The sequence below is a fragment of the Gekko japonicus genome, unplaced genomic scaffold (assembly GCF_001447785.1).
Source record: "Gekko japonicus isolate JY-2015 unplaced genomic scaffold, Gekko_japonicus_V1.1 scaffold2, whole genome shotgun sequence".
Taxonomy (NCBI): domain Eukaryota; kingdom Metazoa; phylum Chordata; class Lepidosauria; order Squamata; family Gekkonidae; genus Gekko; species Gekko japonicus.
In genome coordinates, this window is record NW_015175358.1 from 2030661 (window position 1) to 2049064 (window position 18404).

The window sequence follows — 18404 nt, forward strand, 5'->3', positions numbered from 1 at the left end:
CCCCCCCCGAAGTTTTAGAAAGAAACCTGCCTTGGTGTAAGGTGAATATAACCTGACAGGTTAGGATCAAATTAACCAGCCTTGACTGATAAGCATACAAACACATCATTTTATCTATATAAATTTGTCCTGGGATATTGGCACTCTGGTGTGTGTGTGTGTGGGGGGGGGCTTGTGTCTTCGTTCTTTGGCTTCTACAGCTGTCCTATTATCTGAAAACAAAAAGACATGTGGGTTGCCACTGCCAGAAATCTCTCTTGGTTGTTGTTGCTGCTCTCCTACTCTTCTATCATGAAATATCTTTCCCAGCCTGCGAAGTATATTGCTAAGTACTTTTTCCCACTGAAGTTGTATGTTGGTATCACCAGTTTTTGTTTGATATTACAGTAGTAAGATCTATAGTTTTAAATTAAATTCAGATTCCATCAGCTATTAAAATAGTTTAATACTACTAGGTGAAACAAACAAACTAGGTAAAGGCTTACAATAAATTAACATCCTTTGGACTGGAGACTGATGTAATCTTCAGTTGGGTTCGGGTTGTCCAGAAGGAAAACGCTTACTGGCAAGAAGGGAAATGCTTACCATCAATTCGGTAAGTTAGTGCTGAATTACCATCCTGGGTTCTTGCTGTTGAACACTGGTGGACTGAGAGTGCTCACACACTTTCTGTGGCAGCATTCCCAATAAGCACACTGCAATTTCACAGTGGCTTTGAAAAGGGACTGGTAGTTATGTCAGTCCTGAGATCTTAGATGAGAAGAAAAGAAGCTGAGTTTTAATAAAATGTATGACGTTGTATTTCACTTTCATGGCTGGCACAAAAAACAAATCGAAGTTGACGGGACGTTTTAACAGGTTAGCGGAGCTGAGCCAGATGCAACGAGTCAAGCATATTCTGTGAGTTCAGAAACAATCATACATTCTACGTCTTGAAAATAGGATGCGACTGTATTATATTGGAGCATACAGTGAAGGATGACATTGCACCCATAGAAAAAGGGCCATAAATACTCCTTTTAAAATCTCCACTTGTAGGGAAGCAAGTTGGAGGGTGGAAGGAAGGGGGGAAAACAGTCTTGGACAAATTCTTTCCAGGTTGGGGTATATACTGTTTCCTCCAATAGAAGGGTTTTTGCTGCAAATATAAAGGTATTCATTTAAAGTCCACTGAGATGATAACTGCTATAATACAGATGCTTCCTCCATGGCTTTAATCCATCTAAAAAAAAGATCAGAAAGCGTTATTGTATGAATTCATGCGAGTCCATAGAAAAAATGAAACTCAGATGCCAGAGAATTGCAGCACTGCTAGGAATTGTGGGAGAATTATTTGTTTCTTAATTGTTAGCTCTCCATCAACCGTGTACTAATTAAGAACTTTTCCTACTTTGTTACCCACAAGGAGAGAATACTGTGAAAGGTGGTGGAGGTTGTGAGCTGTGTGGGTATGTATACAAACAGCAATATACATGAGTTCCACCGCATTTCAGCCTTCTCCCTGTCTATTCAAAGTTTCCTATATGTTTCTCTCTATTTAAAAAACAACAACAACAATATGCCACACATACCATCTGGAAAACAGTAAGGAAAAGTGGACTCGCAAGATGTATTTTCCATAATAGGATCACTTGTTCACATTATTCCTATGCCTTGATCTCTAGAAATACAAATGAATGATTTGTACATGTATTTAATTATCCAACTCATCTATGGTTGGTTCTGAAATCCTGTGAACATGGATCACTGGATCCTTTTGATAAGCTCCAGCAAACTTTCTTTCATAAGATCCTCTCTCTTCCCCTCAGTGTATCTTCAGCTGTGGTGCAGCTAGGACTCAGACACCCTCAAATATCAACAATAGCTATTAAGTTCAGACTATCATGCTGTGAATATAATGCTCTACCATATTTACTGCAACTAGTAACAGCTGATTGCTGACTGGGAACTTGGCTTAGCCCAACTGATTCAAAGTTCACCATATTAAAAATTCTGTTAACTGTACGGAAATGATTATTTGAAAAAGATTGGGCTATGCTAAAATTCAAAGCTGATCGGAAATGCTCCCCTGTTTACTTTCATTTATCTTATCAGAAAGTGAACTGTCTAAATATTTCTTTTATTTAACAGTTCCAAAATATCATCACTCTTTCATGTTACTTAGATGCAATGTGTTACCTTTGCTGAGAAGAAGGGCCATTTTAGTAGAATTCCCTCTGAGAAACATTTTCGTATTTACTGTAAGGATCAAGGTGACTCAACTGCCCATATCCTTTTTAGCTGCCTGTTATAATTCACTTTACAACCAATATATTACTCCCTGGACTGACCACCTATAGAACATTTCTGAACAGCAGAAACTAAAGATTTTACTATCAGGCAAGATTTTAAAAAGTGCACATGTGATCTAGCCATATTTATGCAGTTGCAAACTATGTATAAAATACTTTGACGAATGGTTTGTGGGCTGTTAAGTTAGAGGGAAAGGAAAGGAACTCCAGTGAACACTTATTTTCCAACTAAACACATATAGGATTGAGCTGCTTAGTTCTGAAACCAAGAGGTCATGGGTTGGTAGGGGAGCAACAAGCACATCTAACATTCCTATTTCCACAGATGCCCAGACATCATAATAACAAGAGTGATTATAAGACTGCAAAACAGAATGTGCATTTGCCTTAATTAACATGGTGTGCTCATGCCAAACAATTCCCAGTTACTGCACCAGAAATGCATTTGCCTCTATAAACCACCCCAGACCTTTTCTCATGGTGAAGCAGATATAGGTTCCTAAGCAAGCAAGGCTTAGATCCAAGCTTCTGTCTTTGTGTGCTGGGTTTATTGAGTTAAAATTGGCACTAATTAGGGCCTATGCAAGAGTAGTTAAGTCTTAGTTGAGCAGCATTCAAAGAGTCTTGAAAGGAAGCAAGCAGAAGTTAGAGGTGTGAGAAGCACGGCGTATACTTTCCCCACCATAGGTTAGTATGTTATCATGGGCGGATCAGCACCCAGTACCTCTGTGTGGAATTGTTATCTTCTGCTCGGAAGCTATAAAACAGAGTTTGCTTGTGGTAAAGATGGAAAACTGCATCCATATTCCCGTCTTCCTTTTCTGGGACAATTGTGAAACCCAGCAAAGGCAAACTCTCTGTGGCGACTTTATCCTAAAATCAGTGCAGAAGGGGAAATGGGCTTCAGATGGAATGCTATGCATAAGGAAGAACACTCTTTGTGAGGGTGGTGCAGTGACACTGGCTGCAGTCAGACATGATATAAACCATGGTTTGTTAACCACAGTTTGCTCAAATTCTGGTTAATTGGGATGTATGAATACAAGTGATCTAGCAAACCTGGGTTTGTTGGTTGGCACCAAACAGATTTCAAACTAGAGTTCATACCAGTTGTGATTTTTCTGACATTTGAATTTACAAACCATAGTTTGTTGAACAGCACCTCCCTCTTTTGTACCTACCTGGTCACAGAGAGAGGAGTACAAGGAAGACATACTCTCTGCTGGGGTGGGGGGAGAGGGGACAAGAAACAGATAACCTGGTGTTTATGCACAAACCAAGATTAGTTAATCACATCTGGTAGAAGAACTAGAATTCTTCCACAAACCAATGCCTTAAATCCTACTCAGTGTTTCCTTTTCTGAAGAAACACCATTTCAGGTGACAGCAAAAGGGGAAGGTGAAGGAGTCACACTCCATGGGTGGAAATTAAGGATGTGAGCTCAGATATAACTGAGTTGAATTATATATATTAAAAAAAACCCATATCAGTATTTTTCCGATATATTCAGGTCTCCCAAATATATCTGGGATTTTGGGGATACAAAAAATGGGTCCTGAAAAATCTTAGAAAAATTCAGGAGTGACCAGGAAGATTGAGAGCTGATGTTTGCAGGCTCTCTGGACTGTCTCCCCCCCCCCCTTTCCCCCTCTGTGTTCCTGTATCTCCTGGGGCTTGGTATTGGCTTGCCAGGCTACTTAAGGTAAGTGTCTGTTGGTTTCAACTTTTTTTCAAGTTCCGTCTTTGTTGGAGTTGGCTTGTTCCAGGTTTGAAATTTTCTTTTGGATTCCTGTGTTTTACATTGAGATTCTTGTGGTTTATGTAGGTTTAGATTCTCATGCATTACATAGGTTCAGATTCTTGGGTCTTACATATTTTTGTATTCTTGGGTTTTACATTAGTTGTGCTTAGCAATAGCTTCCAATCACCTTCCTATGGGGGAGGTTCTTGGGTTCTATTTTTCTACAGTTTCCCCCCTCTGTAGGAGGCAATGGAGGATGGCTGGGGGCACCTTATTCAGGGGCTCATAGAATCAGACCTCTTGGTCCAGTTGACTTGAAATTTGGGGGTTCAGTAAAGGACAGGCACCAACTGCTCTGCTGCAACTTTGGTGCCAGTAAATTTAAAAATACCCCCAGTCCCCTGGAAAGATTCCCCATAGGGAACAATGGAGTTGAGAAATATTGGAAACCTGAAAAATCCTGGATCTGAGTACCATACCAGTATTTGGAACCCGAGAAACAGAATACTGGTATTTATTTGCTCCACTATATCCAGATCTGAAAAATGCCAATTTCTGTTGTTGTTGCACACCCCTAGCAGAAATCACTTTCCCTGCAGAAACGCTCCAAGGGATCCAAAACATTGGTTTATTGTGATACCTAAACAGAGCCTGTATTTGCTATATAAATCTATGGTAAGAACTCCAGTGCCAGATCATGGATCTTATGACTATGATGCTTCTACGTTAGATCCCTTCCAGTCCAACTTCCGCCCGGGACACAAGACAGAGACAGCACTGGTTGCTCTTACTGATGACCTCTGGAGGCATCTGGATCAGGGCGGTTTGGCAGTACTGTTGTTGTTGGACCTGTTGGCTGCATTCGACACGGTCGACCATCAGTTACTGATCCACCGCCTCACCGACATGGGAATTCAGGGGCTTGCCTTGCAATGGCTTGCTTCCGTTCTCCAAGGTTGGGGACAAAGGGTGGCACTAGGGGAACAGCAGTCCACGAGGCACCCACTGGAGTGCGGAGTGCCCCAAGGGGCAGTGCTGTCCCCGATGCTGTTCAACATCTATATGCGCCCCCTTGCCCAGATTGCCCAGAGGTATGGGCTAGGGTGCCACCAGTATGTTGATGACACCCAGCTCTATCTGATGTTGGGCAGCCAGTTGGACTCCATACCAGAAGATCTGGACCGGGCACTACAAGCTGTGTCTGGTTGGCTTAGGCTGAGCCAGCTGAACCTGAATCCGACGAAGACAGAGGTCCTGTGCATGAGTTGGAGTGGTCTGGGAGGAGGGACCCTGCTCCCGACCTTCGGTGGGGCGCCATTGGTGCCAGCACCAGAGGTTAGGAGTTTGGGAGTGTTCCTGGATCCCTCCTTAACAATGGAGGCCCAGGTGGCAGCCACTGCCAAGACAGCCTTTTACCATCTTTGACTGATTAGGCAGCTGGTTCCCTTCCTCAACCACGATGACCTAGCTATGGTGATCCATGCGACGGTCACCTCGAGACTAGACTACTGTAATGCTCTCTACATGGGGCTGCCCCTGTTGCAAATCCGGAAGCTGCAGCTAGTGCAGAATGCCGTGGCCAGGCTTTTGATGGGTCTTCCGAAATGGGAGCACATCCAGCCTGTGCTGAAGATGCTGCACTGGCTGCCAATAGCATACCGAATCCGCTTCAAGGTGCTGGTGCTTACCTTTAAAGCCCTATATGGCCAGGGTCCGACATACCGGAGGGACCGCCTTTCCCCATGTATACCCCAGAGACCACTGAGGTCGGGGTCCCATAACTGACTGACCCTTCCGGGCCCCAAGGATGCCAGGCTCGCCACCACTAGGGCCAGGGCTTTTTCAGTGGTGGCTCCGTACTGGTGGAATGAGCTCCTGGAGGAGATCAGGGCCCTGCGGGATCTTGTGCAGTTCCGCAGGGCCTGTAAGATGGAGCTTTTCCACCAGGCTTTCAACTAGGAGCTGCCCCCACTATTACCAATGAGCCGGCCCATAGTTCTAACATCTGGCCTGCACCGCTGTGCTCAGGAAGACCATTGAATGGCAAACTGTTCGGCTGTAAGGTATTTCCAGCATGCCATTTTATGTACCCAATGTATCAGCACTAGCACTTTATGAGTTTATATTTTTACTGTATTTGAAATTTTAGATTGATTTTATGTGAATGTAATGGTCATTTATAGACCAATTATGTAAGCCTCCCTGAGCCTGCTTGTGGGGAGGGCGGGGTATAAATTGAATTAATAAAAATAAAATAAATAGAAATAGAAACAAAGCTTCAACTTGATACTCTTGAGGAAATGGCACACTGGATGTTTACAAATTGCCTTACAATTTTCAGATGGCCAATGAGGATGGAAGGCCATAGACAAAATTGATTGGAGTGCCAAATATAATTTGTGTGTGAGGTCAGTCGTGAAAATACTCTGAAAATTCTCTCTCATCTTCTGGACTTTACCTCATTTGCTGTATAGGTGTAGAGCACTTTGCCTTTGATGACAAACCACAGCTTCTTCCAGTGTCTTTTCCCCCTCTTGCACCTACTGAGATAGCCACTGATCGAAGAGCCCTCTCCAGAGGCCGACACCTGTAGATGGAAGAACATCAGGCAAATGCCTCCGGGGAGGATGATCTCAACCAAAGCTATTTATACCCTGTTTTTCTCCCCAATGAGAACCCAAAGCAACTTACACCATCATTCTCTTTTCCTTCACTTTATCCTCATAACAACCATCCTGTGAGATAGATTAGGCTGAGAGTGCATGACTGGGCCAAGGTCACCCAACAAGCTTACTGAGCAAAGTGGGAATTCAAACCTGGGCCTTCCATATCCTTACATACTGAAGCCTCACTGGCATTTTTTTCAAAAAATTGAGAGGGCTGAATCATGAGATGAATGTAGATACAACCCAATTTTGACATGCAAATTAGGACTGATTTTCATGCCAAGATTGGGTCATATCTACACTTGTGTCATGATTCAGCACTCTATAATTGCTACCAAAGAAGCCTTTGGAGTAACTGCAAAAAACAATATATCAGGCACACATATACCATAATATATTCTTTTAACTGTTGGTAGTCTAGAAAGAGGTGCATTTCCACAATGGAGAAACTGATGCACAATTTTGATTTGATAGACCTGGGTACCACTTTTGCTTAGCTGCTTAAGATTGCAGGGTGGATCATGTTATTAAAATGCAACACATTTTTTGAGGCTATTAACTCCAGTGATGGTTAAAATAAGATAGTAAATGTTACTATATACGACAACTGGAACAGAACACATGCAAGGTAATAAGGAAGGCTGATGGTGCACGGCTTCATTATAGAAGGTAACCTTATTCAATAACAAATTTACAGAAGGTAACCTTATTCAATAAAAAAGACTAACAAAATTCCAGCTTAAGCGTTCTTGAGTCAGAGCACTCGTGGTCAGATGCAATAGGTACATGCTGCCCCCTAATGGTTGTAAAGTAGCAAGAGCTGCTGGAAATTGAATTTTGCTTCATTATTTTCTACAAGCATAACACAAAATTAACCAACAGAATTCAGCGGAAGGTGGAAGATTCGTGGTGGGTGTTTATATTAGGTGCCATTAGCCAGGGCACCTCTGTGTCCAGAGGAAGTGTGAATGAACTCTGTCTGCTGCCTTCATGCGCTGCTTGTGGCTTTCCTGGCCATTACTGGCAACAGCATGCTGAACTAGGTGAGTCTTTGGTCTGATCCAGCAGGGCTCTTTATGTTCTCTTCTTGCTATATATGTGATTGCAATTTTTTTCCATTGTCTGTGGTGCCACTCTGCAAAAAAGCAAAATCAGCAACCACACATTCGTGGATATTGTCTCTGCTCTGGTGACACTCACACTATGGAAAGGCCTGTCTGAGGCTATCAGGAAGACTCCACTTCTAATGCTTTGCAGAATGTGGAAAACAGCGCTGTTCAGGAGGGCATTCTTACAAAGGGAGCAGAACTACAGTATAATGGTTCAGCTCAGGAAGTAAGAGGTAATCTTTTCCTGATTGTTCTGTTGCCTTACACGATTTTTGTTTGTGTTCTTTTCTAGTTCTTCAGTAACAGCCCCACTGCTAGTGTTGCCAGGCTACAGCCAGTACCCTCTGGAAGAAATGAAGAGGTGGGAACTGGCGTGCCAGCATCACACCAGCATGCTGACATCACTTCCAGTGAAAACCAACATAACACTGGGGTGCACCCTAATTTCTACCCCATTTCCTCCCACTGTCACTTCAGGCATTATTGGGCAAAATACTGAGTTGCTGGGAAGTCTCCCAGTATAGTGGGAGACCTGGCAACCATCCTTACGGCACTGTTTTGTTTTACAAATCGTTGCTGTTAGCCTGTATTGTATTATCATCTTTTGTACTCAGCTCACTGAATGACTGAACAGTCTTCTCATACTTGTAACCGGCAAAGCCCCATAATGTTTCCTGTTTTACTAGTCATCTTTGCTGTTCGATTAAAATGTTTTTCATATTTTGTTATTCACTTGTTGACTGACAGAATAGTTTTTATTCATCACCATCATCATCATCATCTTCGTTGAATTAAGTTGTACATTAACTTTGATTTTACTAGGCCAGAATGATGCAAAGATGCTAAAATCCCACACATGCACAGAGGCAGATGTAAAATCAAGTTTGGCTCAGTTCAAACATCATGCATAACCATAGTTTAATTCAACTATTATTAGTATGACTGTCTGAATGCAGACTACTCTGCTAACGATGGTAGATTAGGGTCATCAGACTAGGATGGAATAGGGTTGCCACTGCCAGTGCCCTGGTCCAGGTGGGGGAATCCCCTGCACCTCTCTCTTGGAGAGAAAAATAGCTGCTGGGCCAATGTCATGACATTGCTTTTGGGGGAAAACCAGTAGTGACTTCATGTATCTCTAGCAATCACTGGAAACTCCATGGTAAAACCACAGAGTTCTTGGCAATTCCTAGAGAGGACTGACATACCTTCTGGGTTTTCCAAGATCTGTTGGCACACCATCACTGATGGCTGCCTCCCAATGTCCCTGCCCCCCAGCTCTCCTGTTAGTTGCTACGCCAGACCTGGCAACCCTAGGGTAAAACAATGGTCTGAAGTTGGTTTATTAATCACAATTAGATTAACTACAGTTTTGCATGACATATGAACATGGGCAGGGCTATTTTTGGGCAGGAGCGTACAGGAACGGAGTTCCGGCTGGCTTCAGAGTAGGCCATGCCCACTACAGCCAAAACCTCTGCGTGCATGGCGACAGAGGGAAGGCCTGGAGAGTGACCCCCTCAGTGACTCCGAGGCAGGCGGACCAGGGGGCCCCCTGCTCCTGGGGCGCCCAGGCAAGCCACTGACTCCCCTCCCCTCCCCTCCAAGGGCCGGCTTGCCCGGGCTCCCCGCAGCCGCAGGGTGCCTGGGCAAGCCAAGGGAAGGCATGGGGTGTGGCCTAATATGCGAATGAGCTGCACTGTCAGGGGTATGGCCTAATACGCTAATGAGTATCTGCCATTGGGTGTGGCCTATTATGCTAATGAGTTCCTGCTGGGCTTTTTCTACAAAAAAAGCCCTGAACATGGGCAATCTTGGCTTAATCCTGATTTGTTCCCCAGATCCTTTCCACACTGCAGGCCTCCATGGGGGAGGAAAGGGGAAACAAAGGCAATGAAAACATTTTTTGAGGCAAAACACGATCTGAATGATCATCTGTAAACTGAATCTTGGCTTCACAAGTTACAATATACCATGGTTTCACGTTATGTCTGAACCAAGCCTTTGAATAAGATTTTAAAGCCAGGCAGGAGAATTAGCATGGGGAATATGGTTGATCGGCCAGAATGATCTACAAGAAATCTAATGATTAAAACCAAAATTGTAGTCACTCTTTGCTTTAGGAGACAGAGATTTCGATACTTTCCTGTTAAACAATGCATTTTAATCCAAGTCTCAGTTGTCATAAGAAAAAGGAGCATTGGGACAGGTAAGGAATTGTATGTCTGGGGAAAATGGGGAAAATCCTATTTCAGCATATAGAGTATATTTTAAACCAACATGTTTAATTTTTTACTGACATTTTCAGATGGAAGTTTGAGAAATTACATAACCTTTTAAAAACATTTGGGATTTAATTAAGGCTTGCAACCGAGTTCTAGAGATTGAACAGTCATTTAGTACACCACCCTTTAGTTGCCTTGCCTTTTTGCAGGCATCCTTGATCCTACCTCCAAAAGAGCTGAAGGGATTTTCTTTTGTCTTTTGAAGGATGAGTAGTGGATATTATGGAAGACAGAAGAGAAGGCACTGCCTGAAAACCTGGATGAACTGGTAGGGAAGCTCACGCTCATTGGCCGCTCTGTAATGGTGGAGATGGGAAGAGAAGAAAGATTGTTTGGCACCTGGGTTTTCTCCATCTCATATTCAAGGATCTCATCCAGTCTCAAAACACTTAGTTACTACTGTCTCTATATCTACTAGTAGAGTGGCTGACCCCTCCCCATGAATATTTATCTAGAAAATATGTTGCCAAAGGCTTTCACGGCCAGAGTTCATTAGTTGTAGATTTTCCGGGCTGTATGACCGTGGTCTTGGCATTGTAGTACCTGACATTTCACCAGCAGCTGTCAATTGACACAGAGAGTACTCCATCTTTCTGTGTTATTCCTCTGAGGATGCCAGTCACAGCAGCTGGCGAAACGTCAAGTACTACAATGCCAAGACCACGGCCATACAGCCCGGAAAATCTACAACAACTAATATCTAGAAAATGTCTACGCTACCTCTCCAAGCAACTTGCCCCAATAATGAAAACTATACAACAGAGCATAGCAGGGATCTCTACCTACTTGTGGGGACTCTCCAGGAATAGGTAAATGTAAAATATAGTTCTGTTGTTAATACTAGATTTTTTTAAACCTCCCATCTCCAATTTTCACCTGCAGTAGTTTACCAGAAGCAGGCATGCAAGAAGTCATCAAGTGTGTTGGTTAGCACATGTTCCCTTACCTCCACAAAAAAGAGACTTAATTTAAAAATAAATAAATAAATAAAAGCTGCAAATTCAGAGAGGGGGAATGGCAAGGTGGATTTGCCCCCATATGGCCTTTGTAGCTATGGCCCTGCAACCCCCAACATTCTGATGAGGTCACAGTGTGCATCATCAGCAGAAGGCCAAATTACATGTTATGTTTTCTTCATGCGCAGCTCCAAAATGGGGCAAATAATTTTCCCCTGGGCCATTTGGGTTCAGGAAAATGGTGCAGTGTCAAAGGCAGGAGCCCCTCCTCCCCTGAAGCAGTGGTCCCAACCTAAAATGCCATTCCTTGCAGCTGCTGTGTGGCTGCAGGGAAAGTGAGCTGGGTCTGTGGAACTCGGATCCAACTCATTAGAAAACATAACATGTAGTTTGGCCCTGAGTGCCAGAAAAGGGGGGGGGGGGGATAGGCCAGTTAAGGGGGGGGGGGGATAAGTCTACTTTAGCACTGGAGCATCTAGAGAATCCTGGAGGGCAGGCATGAATTCTACTGCTGGCCACCAGTGGTTCCAGCAATCTGTCAGGGGAAAGCACTGATGGATAAGGATCTTTTCTGTTGTTCTTTCCAGTCTTTTCTAACTCCAGGATAATTGATTTCCAGAGCACGAGCCCTATGCAGACCAAGAGCCACGTAATTGAACCCACAGAGTTTCCTATTTCAAATCTACCCTGCAAAGTAGGTTAGGATGCAAGATAGTGACTTGCACCACAGGACTCAGTGAACATTATGACTAAGAGTTGTGCTAGACCTGGGCCTCCCTCGCTCAGATCAAAATACTCTTTCCATATGACCCCAAAGGTTCTTTAGTACTAATCTGTAAGATTCCAACTGTATTTGAGTACATTAAGCTGCCTTATCCCTAGAATCAGGCCACAGGTCCATCTAGCTCAGTGCTTTCTGCTCTAGGATCTTGGACACAGAACATCTTGCTCAAGTCCTGCTACACAAGATCCTTTAACTGGAAATGTCAGGGGTAGAACTTGGGACCTCATACATGGAAAACATGCAAAGAGTATAAAATAAATAACATGACGATTTAGGGTATTCTCACTCCACAGCCAATTCTGACCTGTCTGAATCCACTGGTCTCAGAGGTGCCCTTGCTCCCTCTTGTTTGTTTGTTCTGAACTCACTAGCCTTCATGGAAAAGACTGCAAATTTGGTCCTCAAGGAGTAATGGGGGTATGGTCAATTACTGAAGCAGCAACCAGTGCTGCCTGCTACCTTCATCCTTATCTTGATCCCTGTTGAATGCCTAGGAAATATTTAAATTACCTCTAGAATGGCCTTTTTTTGGATTCGCCATAGTATTAAGAACCTTTTGTCTCTGCCTACTAGGCAGGGTTCCCTTTCCATTGCCTCAAGGACACACTAAACACGATGGCATCCTTGTGGCTGCCATAAGGATGCTGCTGCCACATTAAAATGTTGCGATTGGGCCTGCAGTGTGGTGCTCTTGCCCCCCCCCCCCGCATTTTTGCAAGTGTTAGGGGGAGGGGGCTGTTTCATTACTTGAAAAGATGCTGGGGGTGTGTGGAACGAAGACAAGAGCATAGTGCTGCAGGCCCGGTTGTGACATCTTAAAATGTCTTTAGAATAGCAGCGGTATCTTTGAGGTGGCCACAAGGACACCATCACATTTAGTTTGGCCCGCAGTCAAGAGGCATAGAGTAGTCACCTCTCCTCTTCAATTCTGCATAGCAGCCATCACAAACTTTTGCTAGTCGGTCTTTGAGGTACTTCAGAGCATACTTGTTTCTTGAACAATTTCGGCACACGATCTGCAAGAAGACAAAACCCAAAGGATACATTTTGCTTTAGCCTAATTCTAGCAAGAGGGTGAATCAGCATTGGAATGGGCTAAAGGTAATTTAGTCTAACACTATGTCGCGGGGCAGGAAGACTATCTAACACCCCCCCAGTCAATGTATATGATATGTATAGAACAGGTATATTGCAAAAATGTGCTTGCAGGACTGAACAAAGAGCTTGACATGGATTGCATTTGTTATCAGTAGTGGACTGGCCATTTAACTTACAGAGAACTGTCCTGGTGGGCTGTTGCCGAAGAGTCCAGTTGGTGGTGAGAAGCAGGCTGAGTCAAGCCCCAGCAACTCTTCCAGAGCCTCATAGGCTACTTGAATTGGACTCTTCAGCAGCAACGATAATTGGTGTCAGCTCACCTATTGCTTTCCCCAGTAAGGAATTGTCGCCATTTCCACAGAGCCAGTTTGGTGTAGTGGTTAAGTGCACGGACTCTAATCTGGGAGAACCGGGTTTGATTCCCCACTCCTCCACTTGCACCTGGCTGGATGGCCTTGGGCAAGCCATAGTTCTGATAAGAGCTGTTCTTGAAAAAGAGCAGTTTCTGTCAAGAGCTCTCTGAGCCCCGCCTACCTCACAGGGTGTCTGTTGTGGGGAGGGGAAGGGAAAGGAGTTTGTAAACCACTCTGAGACACCTTCGGGTAGTGAAGGGCAGGGTATAAATCCAATCTCCTCCTCCTCCTCCTCCTCCTTCTTCTTGTGGGAGGAGGCAATGGGTACGCCCCACCACAGCTGAGTGGCCCCTGCAGTGCTGACCAGTCACTGGTCAGCACTGCAGGGGTAGCTCAACTTGGCTGGCCCCAGGCCTATTTTTACATCCAACTCTGCCTCTATTTTCCAGTTAATCCTTACCATTACATGTAACAAAACTAATTCCTGCCCATCATATTCTAAAATGGGTAATAAAACAGAGAGAGCACTGAGGCATGGACAAACTCTTATGGGCCCCCAGTGCAAGGATTTCTACAATGAGGACATGATATACTCACTAAGGATGGACATAAACTGGGAAAATGCAGTTCAGTTCGTGGCTGAACTGCAAACTGCAAACTGAACCACGAACCAAAACAAAGGGGGAGGCTTGTTCACAAACCAAACCGGTTCATGTTGGTTTGTGGTCCTGCAAACCCCATTGAAAGGGACCACTGTCCCTTTAAATAGGGTTTGCAGAAAGCTCAAGAAACAGCTGATCTCTGGGGAGCACCTTGCTCCCCACCACCCAGCTGTTCAGGCTGTCTTGTGCAGTTCCTTTAATCTTTAAAGGGACTGCAGAAGACAGCCCTAAACAGCTGAGTGGCAGGGAGTGCTTTCCTGCTGCTCAGCTGTTTTTGTGGCTTTTACAGGGAACAGAAAATGGGTTTAAAGGAACTCAGAGTCCCTTTAAACGCCTGCTTTCTGCTCCATCCACAAACCACTACAAATCGCTCTAAAAGTTCATGGAAGTTCATGAGGTTAGAACCGTCATGAACTTCTGTTCCCAAACCATGAACAGGGCATAATTTGTGAAGAGTTTTCCTTTGTGGTTCAGTCCATGCCCATCACTACTACTCACCAGGGGTCATTTCCTGCAGGAGCACACAGGAGTGGAGCTCCGGCAGTAAAGAGCCCAGGGGGTGGGCACATGCAACAAGCCCCACCCCCTGCTCCCAGCAGCCCTCAGTCAGAGCACGAAGCAGCCAGGCAAGCTGCAGAGCCCCCCCCCCAGCCCCCCGGGCCAAAGCAGTCCAGTGGCACCCTTAAGACCAAGTTTTATTTACGTACAAGCTCTCCCTCCTCTGTGAGGACAGATCTGCATGTCCCCCCCCCAATAGCTAGCAATTCAAAAGAGTCCAGTGGAGCCTGAGCGGTGTGTGTTGCCTTCTGACACACTTCCGGTGATGTCAGGGGGTGTGGCATATGCAAATAAGTTATGCTAATGCGTTATGCTAATGAGCTCCTGCACCTCTTTTTCTACAAAATGACCCCTGGTATTCACCATACATTTGGCAATTCAGTTATGTTAATGCATATTGCCAAGCCCATACAAAATCCTTCCCACTCACTAAATTTCTCTGGTGTAATAAAGGTGTGATAAAGAAGCTTTATAGAAAATAGTCTGAAAACATCCAGTGATCATGTAAGACATTTACCTTCCCACATGCATGGCAATGATGGCGCCTCAACGTGAGCTTGAAGTCACAGCCACAATTCATGCACATCATGACATGGGAGACGGGCACCAAAGTTGGGGGTCTCTCACCCAAGGATATCCCCAGTCTTTCCCTAAGCTTAAAATAAAAATGCATTGTACTAGTTTATTCTAAGTTTTGCCACATAATGCAAGCCATGCATCATCTGAAGAGCTTTATGGTAGATACACTGAGTGGGATTCAGTGCTGTTCTTCAGCATGTCATCACTCAGCATGGAAAGACGCACATCCATCATATCTACAGCATATAAAACTGTCATGGGTGAAGCAGCCTTTCAGGACATATTTTTATAAAATAATTTTTTTTTAAGTTGGGTATCCAAAGGTTGGGTGACAGCAAATTAGGAGAAATAAATTAAATAAGATATATGTATTTATTACAAAGTGCAATAAAACTCTCCTTTAAAAAACATAGGCACATCCCACCCCTGAACAAAGTCCTGAATCTATAGAACATGATACAATTCAATGTCTCTAGGATAAGACCTTGAACCAATAAAACAGATTGATCTCTAGGTTGATAACCTTGAACCATATTAAAACAGCATTTTGGCCTTCAAGGCCTTTCTCAGTGGTCAAATTATTGTATACATGCACACTAAACATGTTAGTACCAAGGCAGGTTGATTATAAGGCCTGAAAATGAATAAAGAATATAATTATTCAATAATTTATATATGGGGGGGGGAAACAATTTAACTAGAGAAAACTTTTTAAAACATTTTTTTGGGAATTAATTACTCACATTCCAAATATTCTGTGAAAAAAATTATACAGAAGCTCTCAAACTCAGGGCCAAACTAGACATGACGGCATCCTCATGGCCACAAGGACACCCTGACCATTTTAAAGTGATTTTACAATGCTGTGGGGGCCCAATCCTGATTGGGCCCTCAATGCAGCACTCTCCCCCCCATGCCTCTTCAAGTACCGAAACAGCTATGGGGGTGCACTTGATAAGGGGGGAACAGGTCCTCATCCTGCCACACTGCTTGATAAGGGCCTTGTGGCATTTTAAAATCACAGCCACAAGGGTGCCTTGTCCCAGATTTCCTTTGCAACTCCAACTCAGGTGATCACTCAAGATTTTTTTTTTTTACCAAATGCTGTTTGTTACTCCAAATATGAATCCGTACTCAAACTGATTTAAGAAACCCATATATACGTATAGATATTTCTAGGCAAATTTATAGTGCACTTTAAACTGAACCACAAGATGAATTCAGATGAGGTTGTCCTGGGCATGGCCAGTCCCAGGTTTTGGTGGGCCCTAGTCAAAGAGTGTCTCAAGGCCCCCTCCCCTCCTCTCTTCTCCCCACCACCAGGCTCCTCACACTGGCATCTTCCTCCCCACCCACCCCCATCTGCCAAAGTGTCTTTCCTCTTCCTGCAAGCCCTCCCACACAACCTTTCTCTGGGTGGAGTGTGGCTGGGAAATGCCACTGCCATTGCTGCTTAAAAACACTACCACCTACACATCCTTCCCCAGTGATGCTAAGCAGTGCATATGGCAGATGGGAAGGAGGGAACATTGGCAGGTGCAAGGGCAGGAACATGGGCAAGAGGTCTGTCGCAGTGGGCCCCCACCATAAGCCCTGGGCCGTAACAGGTGCCCCGCCTCCGGGGATGCTGACGCCAGCCCTGGTCTGGAGAAAAGAATACTTGTGCAGGAAGAAATAAGTTATTTGTGTTTTACATATTTGCAAAACAATTCCCAAGCCAACAGCAGTTAAAAGGTAGAGAATTATAAGAATTGCAAGTCCCCCCCAAACGCCAAGTAGTCTTGCCTCAAGATGGGATTACCCATCAGCCACCTTCCATGGATCAACCCATGCAGCCCCAATTAGCAAATGAAAATGTTTTCAGGAGAAATAAAGGACTGAATAATGCTAGTCCCATTCCAGCCGAGCACCTGGGGACCCCTCTATAGATCACTGCATAAAAACAGAACTGGAAAGTATTTAAAATTCCGGCAACAACCTCAGCAGGCTGAATATTAAACACATGTGCCTCTGATGACCTTTGTCGTCTAGACTTGGCAGGCCGATTTACATCAAACTAATCTAAATGCCTGGCCATCAGGGACTCTTTCTTTAGCCTACTGAACTAGGCCCACAAATTCTGCTGGAACTCACTCTTACTTCCACACTGTTGTGAAAAGCAGCTGTGCTGTGAGCCCTGTAGTCATCTGGGATGCTTCTGCTGATGCAGCTGTACCACTCGTCCCTTTCAGAGCATGAGCTGTGGAGAGAAATGCAGCAGCCTGGTCAACAATTATTTACTTACTTTAAATATTTGCATCCTGCATTTTCTCCTTAGACTCAGGGCAGCTAACTGCTGGCAAAGACACCAATGTTACAGCTTATTCGTAAAATTAAGATTAGTGCACAAGTTAGAAATGCAGCCAAATTTGCCAGAACCAGAGGTCATTTCCTGCAGGAGTGCACAGGAGCGGATCTCCAGCAGTAAAGAGCCCAGGGGGTGGGCACATGCAACAAGCCCTACCCCCTGTTCCCAGCAGCCCTCAGTCAGAGCAAGAAGCAGCCAGGTAAGTTGCAGAGCCCCCCCAGCCCCCCCGACCCAGTGGCACCTTTAAGACCATGTTTTATTCAGGTACAAGCTCTCCCTCCTCTGTGAGGACAGATCTGCACGTTCCCTCCCTCCCAATAGCTAGCAATCCAAAACAGTACAGTGGAGTCTGAGCGGTGGGTGTTGGCTTCTGACACACTTCTGGTGATGCCAGGGGGTGTGGCATATGCAGATAATTTATGCTAATGAGTTATGCTAATGAGCTCCTGCACGTCTTTTTCTATTAAATGGCCCCTGGCCAGAACAATTTTCCTCCCACCAAATGCCTCCTGAAAGAAAACTATTTTACACGCCTTCCCAAATGCAACAAGTGTAGGCGTCCTCTGCAGCCATCCTGGTAGGTGGGGTTGCCAACTCTGGATGGGACCTATCTGGAGATCTGGAGGGCAGGGCCTGGGGAGGGGAGGGACTTTAATGGCGCATAATGCCATAGAGTCCACCTTCCAAAGTGGCCATTTTTTCCAGGTGAACTGATCTCCGTCACCTAGAAATCAGCTGTAATCCCAGGAGATCTCCAGCCACCACTTGGAGTTTGGCAACTTGACTGGTAGGCCATTCCACGCTGGATCAGACCAAGAGTTCCCCTAGTCTAGCAACCTGTCTCCAGTGTCAGATGCCACAGGGAACAGACCAACAGACTAGCTCCCCAGCATGTGACAAACAGAGGCCTTCTGCTTCTCAGCCTGAATGTCCCATTCAGGCATCATGGCTTTAGGGCTGCCAAGTCCCCCCGG

The 18404-nt window shown here is 44.7% G+C and overlaps 1 protein-coding gene across 1 annotated transcript in view; it reads right to left on the reverse strand.

Moving 5' to 3' along the window:
- Nucleotides 1-484: 484 nt before the first annotated feature.
- FGD5 (FYVE, RhoGEF and PH domain containing 5) overlaps nt 485-18404 on the reverse strand; it is a 226640-nt gene continuing 208720 nt past the window's right edge. The window contains exons 15-21 of the mRNA XM_015425259.1: nt 17223-17322; nt 15022-15159; nt 12743-12849; nt 10259-10415; nt 6492-6620; nt 3016-3164; nt 485-1222 (exon numbers count right to left, since the gene is read on the reverse strand). Coding sequence (XP_015280745.1) covers nt 1186-1222; nt 3016-3164; nt 6492-6620; nt 10259-10415; nt 12743-12849; nt 15022-15159; nt 17223-17322 — 817 coding nt within the window. The 3' untranslated portion in view covers nt 485-1185. The remainder of the gene's footprint in view (nt 1223-3015; nt 3165-6491; nt 6621-10258; nt 10416-12742; nt 12850-15021; nt 15160-17222; nt 17323-18404) is intronic.